We start from the raw sequence: 14182 nt of genomic DNA on the forward strand, positions 1-14182 counted from the left end.
TTGAAGGAATGTTTAAAATTACTCTCTGTATGTATATATACAAATATATGTATATTCATTGGTAATTTTGATAGCTAAAGTACCAACTCTATCAGTTCAGTCATTCAGTTGTGTCCGACTCTTTGTGACCCTATGGACTGCAGCACGCCAGACCTCCCTATCCATTACCAACTCCCAGAGTTGACCCAAACTCATGTCCATTGAGTTGGTGACACCATCTAACCATCTCGTCCTCTGTTGTCCCCTTCTCCTCCCACCTTCAATCTTTCCCAGCATCAGGGTCTTTTGCAATGAGTCAGTTATTCGCATCAGGTGGCCAAAGTATTGGAGTTTCAGCTTCAACATCTGTCCCACCAATGAACACCCAGGACTGATCTCCTTTAGGATGGGCTGGTTAGATCTCCTTGCAGTCCAAGGGACTCTCAAGAGTCTTCTCCAACACCATAGTTCAAAAGCATCAATTCTTTGGCACTTAGCTTTCTCTTTAGTCCAACTCTCACATCCATACAGGACCACTGGAAAAAACATAGCCTTAACTAGACAGACCTTTGTTGGCAAAGTAACGTCTGGTTTTTAATATGCTATCTAGGTTGGTCATAACTTTCCTTCCAAGGAGTAAGTGTCTTCTAGTTTCATGGCTGCAGTCACCATCTGAAATGATTTTGGAGCCCCCCAAAATAAAGTCTGCCACTGTTTCCACTGTTTCTCCGTCTATTTGCCATGAAGTGATGGGACTGGATGCCATGATCTTAGTTTTCTGAATGTTGAGCTTTAAGCCAACTTTTTCACTCTCTTCTTTCACTTTCAACAAGAGGCTGTTTAGTTCTTCACTTTTTGCCATAAGGGTGATATCATCTGCATATCTGAGGTTATTGATATTTCTCCTGGCAATCTTGATTTCAGCTTGTGCTTCATCCAGTCCAGCAATTTTCATGATGCACACTGCATGTAAGTTAAATAAGCAGGGGGACAATATACAGTCTTGACATACTCCGTTTCCTATTTGGAACCAGTCTGTTGTTCCATGTCCAGTTGTAACTGTTGCTTCCTGATCTGCATACAGATTTCTCAAGAGGCAGATCAGATGGTTTGGTATTCCCATCTCTTTCAGAATTTTCCACAGTTTGTTGTGATCCACACAGTCAAAGGCTTTGGCATAATCAATAAAGCAGAAACGGATGTTTTTCTGGAACTCTCTTGCATTTTAGATGATCCAGAGGATGTTGGCAATTTGATCTCTGGTTCCTCTACCTTTTCTAAAACCAGCTTGAACATGTGGAAGTTCATAGTCCACGTATTGTTGAAGCCTGGCTTGGAGAATTTTGAGCATTACTTTACTAGCATGTGAGAGGAGTGCAATTGTGCAGTAGTTTGAACATTCTTTGGTATTGCTTTTCTTTGGGATTGGAATGAAACCTGACCTTTTCCAGTCCTGTGGCCACGGCTGAGTTTTCCAGATTTGCTGGCATATTGAGTGCAGCACTTTCACAGCATCACCTTTTAGGATTTGAAATAGCTCAACTGGAATTCCATCACCTCCACTAGCTTTGTTCGTAGTGATGCTTCCTAAGGCCCACTTGACTTCACACTCCAGGATGTCTGGCTCTAGGTGAGTGATCACACCATTGTGATCATCTGGGTCATGCATATCTTTTTTTGTACAGTTCTTCTGTGTATTCTTGCCACCTCTTCTTAATATCTTCTTATGTTAGGTCCCTGTAATTTCTGTCCTTTATTGAGCCCATCTTTGCATGAAATGTTCTCTTTGTATCTCTGATCTTCCTGAAGAGATCTCTAGTCTTTCCCATTCTGTTGTTTTCCTCTATTTCTTTGCATTGATTGCTTGAGGAAGGCTCTCATCTCTCCTTACTATTCTTTGGAACTCTGTATTCAAATGGGTATATCTCCTTTTCTCCTTTGTTTTTTGCTTCTCTTCCTTTCACAGCTATTTGTAAGGCCTCCTCAGACAGCCATTTTCCTTTTTTCCATTTCTTTTTCTTGGGGATGGTCTTAATCCCTGTCTCCTATACAGTGTCACAAACCTCTGTCCATAGTTCATCAGGCACTCTGTCTATTAGATCTAATCCCTTAAATCTATTTCTCACTTACACTGTATAAACATAAGGGACTTGATTTAGGTCATACCTGATTGGTCTAGTGGTTTTCCTACTTTCTTCAATTTCAGTCTGAATTTGGCAAGACAGAGTTCATGATCTGAGCCACAGTCAGCTCCCAGTCTTGTTTTTGCTGACTGTATAGAGCTTCTCCATCTTTGACTGCAAAGAATATAATCAATCTGATTTTGGTGGTGACCATCTGGTGATGCCACGTGTAGGGTCGTCTTTTGTGTTGTTGGAAGAGGGTGTTTGCTATGACCAGTGTGTTCTCTTGGCAAAACTCTATAAGCCTTTGCCCTGCTTCATTCTCTACTCCAAGGCCAAATGTGCCTGTTACAGGTGTTTCTTGACTTCCTATTTTGAATTCCAGTCCCCTATAATGAAAAGGATATCTTTTGGGAGGTGTTAGTTCTAAAAGATCTTGTTAAGTCTTCATAGAACCATTCACTTCAACTTCTTCAGCATTACTGGTTAAGGCATAGGTTTGAATTATGGTGATATTGAATGGTTTGTCTTGGAAACAAACAGAGATCATTGTGTCTTTTTGAGATTGCATCCAAGTACTGCATTTTGGACTCTTTTGTTGACTTTGATGGCTACTGCATTTCTAAGAAATTTTTTACCCACAGTAGTAGGTATGATGGTCATCTGAGTTAAATTCACCCATTCCAGTCCATCTTAGTTCACTGACTCCTAGAATGATGATGTTCACTCTTGCCATCTCCTGTTTGACAGCTTCCAATTTGCCTTGATTCATGGACCTAACATTCCATGTTCCTATGCAACATTGCTCTTTACAGCATCAGACCTTGCTTCCATCACCAGTCACATCCACAACTGGGTGTTGTTTTTGCTTTGGCTCCATCTCTTCATTCTTTCTGGAGTTATTTCTCCATTGATCTCCAGTAGCATAGTGGGCACCTACTGACCTGGGGAGTTCATCTTTAAGTGTCTTATCTTTTTGCCTTTTCATACTGTTCATGGGTTTCTTAAGGCAAGAATACTGAAGTAGTTTGCCATTCCCTTCTCCAGTGGACTACATTTTGTCAGAACTCTCCACCATTACCTGTCTGTCTTGGGTCAGCCTACATGACATGGCTCATAGTTTCATTGAGTTAGACAAGGCTGTGGTCCATGTGATAGAGATCTAAAAATGTGTATAACAGAGTTGACACTACTTCATGTCTTCTTTGCTCATGCATTTAAGAAATACTAATTAAGCACCTACTGTATGCTAGTTCTGGGCCATGGGAATATAGCAGTGACCAAAAAACTAAACCCAAGTCTGTTAAGCTTACATTCTGGTAGAGGAGACAAGTAATAAGTAAAATACAGATTTTATGAGATGAAGAAAATAAGAGTGTGAGATTGGGGGCATAGGCAGAGGGAGATGTTGCAGTTTTAAAGGTTGATTATGAAGTGGCTCATTGAGCAGGTGACCTCTGAGGAAAGCCCTGAAGGAGAAAAGAGAGCAGACTTACTGGGGAAAGATTTTTCCAAGCAGGAATTATCAAATTCAACATCCCCAAGACAGGAGGGTCCTGATGTACATAAGAACCAGCGTCTAAAGAGGTGACAGAATGGAGAGAGGAAACTAGGTGATCTCAGAGAGTCAGGGGTCCTAGTATTGCAGGAGATCCTGTGGGTTCCTATAAGGACTTTGGTGTTGACACTGAGCAATATGGGGAGCCATTGGAAGGTTGGACATGAGGTATAGCATAATCTGACTTAGGGTTTAAAGACCTCTCTAACTGTGTTGAGGATAGATGTTAGGGCCAAGGGAAAAAGCAAAGATAAGACAGGAAGTCGTTGCACTCAATCCAGGAGACAAATGATGGTGACCTGCATGGAGAAGTGAGTGGTGCTGAAGGGATGAGAAGTGGTCAAATTCCAAATGCTTCTTTGGTGTGGCATAGGCAAAGGGAGAGGAAGAGAAGAGTCAAGTTCAAGTCTGAGGTTTTTGAGTTACTGGAAGGATGAGGTTGGCCTTAACTGTGACAGATAAGGTGGTGGGAGGAGCAGGTTTGGAGGGCAGTTGGGAAGGTTGTTATTAGACAACTGAGTGGGCTTGTAAGAAGACAGTTGGATGTATGAGTTTGGAGTTCAGGGACGAGGTCAACCTGGAGATAAATTTAGGAGTCTTCTGCGTGAGAATGGATGAGCTCACTAAGAAAGTGAATGTGGATGGAAAATAGAAAAAGGAAGAGGTCCATGGACAGAGCTACCCAGGGAGAGCAGACCTAAGCTCAGAGAAGCTGTGGACGGTGGGAAGAGATGGTACAAAAAGTAAGAAAGTGCCCTGTCTGGAGAAAGTAAGCACGGAGGAGGGAGAAACCCATGGGGTCAAATGCTGCTGCTGAGTCGAGTTAGTCAAGTACTAAAACCTCAGCAGTCCATCTAGCAAAGTGAAAGGAGTTGGTGCCTTTGAAAAGAGCACTTCTAACAGTGGAGGTGAGTGTGAATTAGAGTAGATCCTGTAGGAATGAAGAGGACACAGACTGGAGAAATGTGCAAACAAGGATTGCAAGGTGTTTCTTAAGATGAGCAGAGAAATGTGGGGGTAACTGAAGGCAGAAATGAGTAGCGATGGATTTTCTTGTAAGTTGTGAAAAATAATCACACGTCTGAATGCTGGTGGAAATGACTCTGTGTAGAGGGAAAATTAATGATGTAAGAGAGAAGAATTTCTGGGGCGTGGTCTTGAATAGGAGAATGGGAGTAGGATGCAAAGGACAATGAGAGGTGAGGAGGAGTAACAAGGGAGGAAGGTGGCTGCAGAGCAGAGGTGATAGGTGGGTAATGGAGCTTTGGGAGATCTTGGTCATTGATCAGCTGAAACTGAGGATAGAAGGGGAGGTGTTGTCTAAGCAGCAGAGAAGGCAATGACACCCCACTCCAGTACTCCTGCCTGGAAAAGCCTATGGACAGAGCAGCCTGGAAGGCTGCAGTCCTTAGGGTCGCTGAGGGTTGGACACGACTGAGCGACTTCACTTTCACTTTTCACTTTCATGCATTGGAGAAGGAAATGGCAACCCACTCCAGTATTCTTGCCTGGAGAATCCCGGGGACGGGGGAGCCTGGTGGACTGCTGTCTATGGGGTCACACAGAGTCGGACACGACTGAAGTGACTTAGCAGCAGTATCTAAGCAGAGAGGAGAAGGTGTGAAACAGGTGTCTAGGAGTGTGGGACAGTGAACAGAGGATGAAAATATAGTACAATATTTGGGGCAGAATTTAGGGCCCACTTGAGTTCTGCCATCACGAACTTATGATTAGGCCACCCAGCATGGCTTTGCACAGCCACATTCCACTGTGAGGAGAAGAAGGTGGAGCAGGCAGTGCAGATCCAGGAGGCTGCTCACTGGACCCCCAGGCCCGGTGGTGCGTTGGGTTTGGGAAATCAAACATTCCCTATATAAGAAGACTCTAGAAGAAACAGCAGCATCATAAGGAGCTAGGATTTAGAGAAAGTTTAAGAAAGCAATCTGAAAGAGGTTGAAATTTTGGAGGACAATGATGCTATGTTCCAAGGAAGTGAGGAAGGATTGGGAGAGTTTTGGAGGATGGGTGATTGGGACGTGCTGAGCAAGACGGAGATTCTGTTGCAGGAGGTGAGTGATGGCCTGCACCAGACCCGAGCTTCTTGTGGAGATGAGGTCTCAGAACAAGGCGTTGTGAAAGGCTGGGAGTCCTGGGGCATAGGGGACTGGGAGGGGGACATTTTATCAAAAGCCAGAGTCCTTGGCTCTTTTCTTCATTCCCTCACTATTTTCTAGCTGTAGATCTCATTGTTTCTTCAGACATAGGCATACAGACTATCCCAGTGTGGAGAACAGATTGAGGCAGAGCTTCCCTGGTTAAAGCTGAAGGGGAGGAAGGCAGTATCCCTCAGAGGGCCCAGGAGTGCTGCCACGTTTCTAGAGCTCCTCAGAGAACCTCATATCTCATGTAGTCATTGCTCCTGCTGAAGAGAGACACTGAGGAAAATGCACAGCCATGCATAAGAGGGTAGAGATTACATACCCAATAATCACATAAGTCTTTTTAAATCCTTTGTCAACAGTGCTGATTGCTTTTTTTATTCCATGTAATAAACTTTTCAAATAAACAAGTGGTTTGCAATATCCCTTGGGATCTCTTCATGTCGTTTATGATCCGGATAGCATTGCTGTTTTTACCTATTATGCACATAGAAAAAACCCATAGTTTTGCACAATCTTGACTTAATCGATTGGGTTTCTTCAGAAGCAGAGCATGAAGCAGAGGTCTGAATGCAAAGGGTTGGTTATGGGAATGCTCCCAGGAGAGCCTAGTCAAAAGACAAAAGGAGAGACCCAGAAAATGTAAATTTAGGAGATGTGTTAAGGAGGTAGCTTCAGTGTGCAACCCTACAAGGGAGCTCTCGAGAGTGACAACTCAGATTCCAATCTGATTAGACAGAAGGAATATTTCCACACCTGTGAGACCATACCAAAGGAGGAGGTCTCAGGGGAAGCTGTGAGCCCTTAGGTACTTCCAGGCAAAACATCCAGGAGTCTGAGGGCTATTCTTCAGAGAAAACTAGCAGGCACAGTTCAAGAAAATTGGAGATACCAAGGGAACATTTCATGCAAAGATGGGCTCAATAAAGGACAGAAATGATATGGACCTAACAGAAGCAGAAGATATTAAGAAGAGGTGGCAAGAATACAAGGAAGAACTATACAAAAAAGATCTTCATGACCCAGATGATCACAAGGGTGTGATCACTCACCTAAGCCAGACATCCTGGAATGTGAAGTCAAGTGGGCCTTAGGAAGCATCACTACGAACAAAGCTAGTGAAAGTGATGGAATCCCAGTTGAGCTATTTCAAATCCTAAAAGGTGATGCTGTGAAAGTGCTGCACTCAATATGCCAGCAAATTTGGAAAACTCAGCAGTGGCCACAGGACTGGAAAAGGTCAGTTTTCATTCCAATCCCAAAGAAAGGCAATGCCAAAGAATGCTCCAACTACCACACAATTGCGCTCCTCTCACATGCTGCTGCTGCTGCTGCTGCTAAGTCGCTTCAGTCGTGTCCGACTCTGTGCGACCCATAGATGGCAGTCACCAGGCTCCCCCGTCCCTGGGATTCTCCAAGCAAGAACACTGGAGTGGGTTGCCATTTCCTTTTCCAATCTCTCATATGCTAGTAATGCTCAAAATTCTACAAGCCAGGCTTCAACAATACATGGACTGTGAACTTCCAGATGATCAAGCTGGTTTTAGAAAAGGTAGAGGAACCAAAGATCAAATTGCCAACATCCACTGGACCATCTAAAAAGCAAGAGAGTTCCAGAAAAACACCTATTTCTGCTTTATTGATTATGCCAAATCCTTTGACTGTGTGGATCACAACAAACTGTGGAATATTCTGAAAGAGATGGGAATACCAGACCATCTGACCTGCCTCTTGAGAAATCTGTATGCAGAATAGGAAGCAACAGTTAGAACTGGACACGGAACAATGGACTGGTTCCAAATAGGAAACGGAGTATGTCAAGACTGTATATTATCCCCCTACTTATTTAACTTACATGCAGAGTGCATCATAAAAAACGCTGGACTGGATGAAGCACAAGCTGGGATCAAGATTGCCGGGAGAAATATCAATAACCTTAGATATGCAGATGATATCACCCTATGGCAGAAAGTGAAGAAGAACTACATAGCCTCTTGTTGAAAGTGAAAGAGGAGACTGAAAAAGTTGGCTTAAAGCTCAACATTCAGAAAACGAAGTTCATGGCATCCGGTCCCATCACTTCATGGGAAATAGATGGGGAAACAGTGGAAACAGTGGCAGACTTTATTTTTGGGGGCTCCAAAACCACTGCAGATGGTGACTGCAGCCATGAAATTAAAAGACACTTACTCCTTGGCAGGAAAGTTGTCTAACCAACCTGCTGCTGCTGCTGCTAAGTCGCTTCAGTCGTGTCCCACCAGGCTCCTCTGTCCATGGGATTTTCTAGGCAAGAGTACTGGAGTGGGGTGCCATTGCCTTCTCCAATGTAGGAAAGTGAAAAGTGAAAGTGAAGCCACTCAGTCCTGTCCGACTCTTCTCGACCCCATGGACTGCAGCCCACCAGGCTCCTCTGTCCATGGGATTTTCCAGGCAAGAGTACTGGAGTGGGGTGCCATTGCCTTCTCCACTAACCAACCTAGACAGCATATTAAAAAGCAGAGCCATTACTCTGCCAACAAAGGTCTGTCTAGTCGAGGCTATGGTTTTTCCAGTGGTCATGTATGGATGTGAGAGTTGAACTATAAAGAAAGCTGAGCACTGAAGAATTGATGCTTTTGAAATGTGGTGTTGGAGAAGACTCTTGAGAGTCCCTTGGACTGCAAGGAGATCCAACCAGTCCATCCTAAAGGAGATCAGTCCTGGGTATTCATTGGAGGGACTGATATTGAAGCTGATACTCCAATACTTTGGCTACCTGATATGAAGAGCTGACTCATTGGAAAAGACCCCAATACTGGGAAAGATTGAAGGCAGGAGAAGAAGGAGACAACAGAGGATGAGATGGTTGGATGGCATCACCAACTCAATGGACATGAGTTTGGGTAAACTCTGGGAGTTGGTGACGGACAGGGAGGCCTGGTGTGCTGTAGTCCACAGGGTCGCAGAGTTGGACACTACTGAGCCACTGAACTGAACTGAATTGATGCGTCTTTGAAAGACATACACACAGACACACACAACCCCCAGGAAGCCCAACAGTACCTAGATTTCTAAGTGGAAAACTTTCTTTTGAATGGCAAAGATAACCTGCATAGAGATTCAGAAGATATTAATGTCAGCTTTCAATTATCGGCATGCAGTTTTTTAAAATATTTTGAATCTTGCTATCTTTTCCCTTGAACTTCTAGCAAGATTGTATTACCACACGTGATTGTGTGTGTGTGGCAAGTCACTTCAGTCATGTCTGACTCTGCAATCCTATGGACTGTAGCCAGGTTCCTCCATGGAATTCTCCGGGCAAGAATGCTGGAGTGGATTGCCATTTCTTCCTCCAGGGGATCTTCCCAACCCGGGGATTGAACCTTCGTCTCTTAAGTCTCCTGCATTGGCATGCAAATTCTTTACTACTAGCACCACCTGAAAAGCCCAGATTACAAAACACTTGGGGCCAAATTTTGAGAAAATCCAGGTTAAGCCAGTGTGTCTCTTACCAGCTATATCTAAGCACAGGATTGAATGTGCTGTCTTAAATAAGACAAAATGCATGTTTAAAACTCCACTATTTTAGATGGACTTCAGTCTTCTTTCACTTTCATTGGTTTAAATACCTTAAATGTAACTGTTGTTTCAAAACTTATTACAAATAGTCATTCTTATCTACATCCTCATATGTTTACTTCAAGGTGATTTCTGTTTTTCCCTTTAAATTGTGGCCTCTCTTCTAAGGATTAGAGAAGCATTATTTTAGAGTCCCAGTGTTACACGTAATTTGTGTAACATCCAGCCCACTGACAGATTTAGAGATTAATTTCCAGACCTCTTGTAGTGCTGGGGGAAGCTCCTTAAGATTTTGAAAATGGCAACATTGTTGACTCCCTACAAGTAAAGGTTACTTGTATCTATATCCACACTAATGCACAGGAAAGTTTAAGTGTGGTAAATATCAGTATGTTTTGCTTTATTGATAAACCTTTGAGGAAGAAAAGCAATTTATGGGACAAAAACAGTTTATCCTTCTTAAGGATGTATTTTACAGAATTTGCTTCCCTCCTTTCATTCTGTAAGGATAACATTGCTGTTGCTAAACTGAGATGTACATAGGAAAAATAGTTGAGTAGTTTTGAATAGTCACGTCTTAGGTTCTCCAGAAGCAAACCATGAGAGCCAAAGATTTGATGCTATTTAAAGACAAAAGGAAAGATTTGACTATGACTTATATGCTCTTTAGATCATATTGAGAGTTGGTAGAAAACCTTTTTGTTCCCTCCTAAGTATTTTGGCTTAGATACATCTCTAAATATGTGTTTGCTACATTTTAAAGTAAGTGCATTTTCAGGGAAATTTAATCCATATGTTTCAACAAGACATAAATCATCCAAATGTTGTTTTATTTGAGCTGCATGATGTCTAGGACGCCTTTTGAGCTTTTTTGATAGTCCTTATATTCTTTTCTGAAAAGCAGCAGGTAAGTTGCCAAGAGTAAACAAATCAAATAGCAAAAGGTTTGAGTTCAGTTTGAAATGCTTCGCCCATTATTTTTGATTGGGTTCTGAACTTGGCAGTGCACATCACCTATTCCTGCCTGCAGGGCAAAGTGAAAACAATTTGAACCCTGTATTTCCCAATTGGGTCATTGACATTTGAGAATAATGTAGTACAGACAGAATCAGTATGTTTGGCAGGTGAGTGATACTTAACATGACCTCAGAAAGTTACTTCCTCAAGTTTGCAGATTTCATAGCATGGAACAGTGCTGTTCACGTTGCAGAACGAAAGTCAGGCCTGGCAGCCATCGAGGGATTCATACTAGGGATTTATCTGTTTCTCTTGTGCATCTTTAGGTGGAATGGTTGAAAAATGAAGACATCATCGATCCTGTTGAAGATCGGAATTTTTATATTACTATTGATCACAACCTCATCATCAAGCAGGCCCGCCTCTCAGATACTGCCAACTATACTTGTGTTGCCAAAAACATTGTCGCCAAGAGGAAAAGCACAACCGCAACTGTCATAGTCTATGGTGAGTGAACTTTGTGTGCCTCAATCTGGTTCAGGTCAAACTGCAGTCTCTCATTTTAGTGTTAGAATATCAAGTGAAGAGGGCCCTTCTCAGTCCCCATTGCAGCTCTCTTCCTGCTTCCCATATGGACAGTGAGGTTTCACTGCTTTTCTGATACTCATAGGAAACCTGGACTTGGAACTTCTAGCCCTTTGTCAGTTTATAGGACAGTAAAGGAAATCCACTGAGGGATCTAACACTGTAACAAGCATAAATGTCCTGAATTTCAAACTGAACTCAAGAATCCAGGAGGGTTCCCTGCTTCCCGAAGCCCTGCCCCGCCCTTCTCAGCCTGGACTACCAAGACCTAGAGGGAGTTCTGACATGAAGATACTTAAAGCAACCTTCTGCTCTTCTGTGGGCCTCAGGAGAGCGATTGCAAGACCTCAGGTAAACTGGAGCTGACATGTTCTCCAAACACATTGGAGCAGCTTTAACTGCCTGGAACTTGCTTTACACTCCATCAAGGACATCCAACATGAAGACAAGGCCTGCCATTGTCATACAGCCCTAGTCCTAACCCTGTAGCAAGCTGCAACATGATGACTTCTTCAGAGAGCTTCTCTTCCATTCTCTGGCCCTTTCCAATCCATCTCATCCCTAAGCTTAGCATTTCTCCAGAAGGACTAAATGATTCTGCACCCACTTTTGCCACTGCATGTGATGTTTTTATCTCCCTGTTTTAGCACTCAGAAGTTTTCTCATTTCACGAGTAGTTCCATCTGCCCAGTGAGGCTTTTAAGCTCCTTGGTGGACAAAGAGACAACTCTGTACATTTATGCTTCTTACAGTGTTAGATACACAGTAGATCTTTATATTCTTGGTGAGTTATTGTCTGAGAGGAAACTGAACAACCCTGAGAAATATTTTGAGGTTCTACCTCCACCAGAACGATAATGGCCACCACTTAGAAGGTAAGGGGGCTGTTCATGGCTCCTTTGGTGTTAAATGACACTTCAGGAGATTTGTCACTGCCAAGTACATGGCTCGTGGCACTTCCTGCAGGTCATACTACTTGGCTGGATGCATCCTCAGGCTGCAGGAGGTTACGAAAACAGAAACTACTGTGCCATTCAAAAGGCTGAATGTAGTGATGCTTTAATGCTGTCATTGTCATTACAGGACAGATGCATACTTCTTTTAAAAAAATCCTCTGAATACTCTGAAGTTCAATTTCCTTAAGTCACAGTGAAATGTTTCCCACTTTTTGTCTTTTTCTAGACTTTCTGAATGACTTAATAAACAGTGCTAGAAATGCAAAAAAATTAGGGTACATCACAGTTTGTACCAATTGTAAGTGATTAATGAGGGCAGACTCTTAAATAGATGTACTACATAGATGCAGCTCTCTTTTCCTATGTATAGCATGTTCTCATTATCCATAAGCACAGGCCAAACATTGTCTTTAGTAAGGATCAAACACAAGGAGCTAAAGCATTTTGAGTTTAGCAAACAGTGTGGCACTAGGGCTTGGGAGTCTTCTGTTCTAGGCCTAGTTCTGGCAGTAACTAGCCTACAGTCAGACACTTAAGCATTACAATACTCAGAGCACATACCTCCTTCCCCATAAAATAATGGAATAAATCTAGAATCTTCAAGACTGGTCTTCTTCTAAACGTTTATGATTATTAATTTCTCGTTAAAATCCTAGCAGAGCAGCACATGTATACTGTAACCCCAAATATCAGCTTGCCAGTATGTTGGTAAGAAATTTATACTGACAGTTCCACATTTGGAGTTTCGTCAAGGTGAGTGGGTTAAATTACTTTTGGAACACAAAACTCTGTCAAACGTCTGCATGAAAGAACATGTATTCTTATACAACAGAATAAGTTGTCCAAGGCTCATAGGTTGGGCTCACTAGAAGACCACAGAAAAACATATACATTTAACCAGTATTTCATTTTTGAGTCTGTTGTTAGTATCATTTTTAGACTGCAAGTATATATTCATTACAGAAAATTTGGGAAACAGAAAAACATCAAAGAAAAAACCTATAATCTTGTCATTTTGTCATCCAGAGATAGCTTTAAAAAAGATGGATATATATACTACTGATATTTTCTTAACATACATAAGATTTTAAAATAAGGGATCTAATTTTTTTTTACTTAAAACATAATGTTGAAATATCCATGTATTATTAAATAGACTTCTACAGCATTATTTTTTAAAATGTGTTCTTTCATTTAAGTATAGTTGCATTACAGTGCTTTCCCTTTGGCAACCAGCAGTCTATTCTCTGTCCCTTATTCTGTGTCATATTTATTTTAGATTCAACCTATAAGTGATTTCATATGGTATTTGTCTTTTCTTTCTGACTTCACTTCACTTAGTATGATAATCTCTAGCTGCATCCATGTTGCTGCAAATGGCATTGTTTGTTCTTTTTACCACTTAGCAGTAGTCTACTGCATATGTATGCCTCATCTTTTTTACCCATTACCTATTGACAGGCGTTTGGGTTGTTTCCATGTCTTGGCTATTGTGAATGTGCTGCTGTGAACATAGGGGTGCACGCAGGCAGCATCATTTTTAATAGCGGCCTGGCAGCCAATCTCATGAACATAGTGTATTTACCATTTTCCTATTGTTTAATGTCCAAATTGTTCTCATTTATTTATCTTTATACAAAAAAATAAAGGTAAATCTTCATACAAAAGTTCTTATCTTGATACAGGAAAAAATAATTCTCCACTGAAAAATAGCCTATGTCTCTATATATAACACATTCATGATTATTACCTATTGCGTAAGATCCTAGAGAAGGAGATGATGGGCATGTGATGTCCCTATATAGGTTTCTGTTATCTGAGTAGCACACTTCTTTACCATCAAGAAGTAGATGCATATACTGTTTGTAGCATGTTTTAACCAGCAGAAAATAATTTTTGTTAGAAATTGCTTAATTATAGTAATTTCATGGACTCATATATTGAGATATGAGAATATATCAGTATTTTCTAGAGTGAAATCTCTAGAGGTTAAAAATAAACATAGTGCTAGACAATAAGTTTTATAATCGCATCTATACTGACAGGTCCATTGAACATCATAAATAGTCTTTATACACAAAGTATGTGTCAATTGCAGTTACATCAGCTAATTGCTGATCCATTCAAATAAATACTTAGTTGTAAATCCAGCTATCAAGACTTTTTTTAAAAAATAGATTCACTTATTAATGAAAATAAAAATTCTTGAAAGGTTATAAAGTTTATATATGCTAAAGATAAATAATCATCTATTATTAAGGAAAGGCTAAATGATTTTATCAGTTACCATGCCTCATAGCCACCTGC

General features: G+C 41.5%; 1 protein-coding gene across 2 annotated transcripts in view; it reads left to right on the plus strand.

The window, feature by feature from the left end:
- UNC5C (unc-5 netrin receptor C) overlaps positions 1–14182 on the plus strand; it is a 427174-nt gene that overhangs the window by 338885 nt on the left and 74107 nt on the right. For both annotated transcript variants that reach the window (XM_027544020.1, XM_027544019.1), the window contains exon 5: positions 10661–10841. In XM_027544020.1, the coding sequence (XP_027399821.1) occupies positions 10661–10841 (181 nt within the window). The remainder of the gene's footprint in view (positions 1–10660; positions 10842–14182) is intronic.

This window comes from Bos indicus x Bos taurus, chromosome 6 (genome assembly GCF_003369695.1).
Source record: "Bos indicus x Bos taurus breed Angus x Brahman F1 hybrid chromosome 6, Bos_hybrid_MaternalHap_v2.0, whole genome shotgun sequence".
In the NCBI taxonomy this organism is placed as follows: domain Eukaryota; kingdom Metazoa; phylum Chordata; class Mammalia; order Artiodactyla; family Bovidae; genus Bos; species Bos indicus x Bos taurus.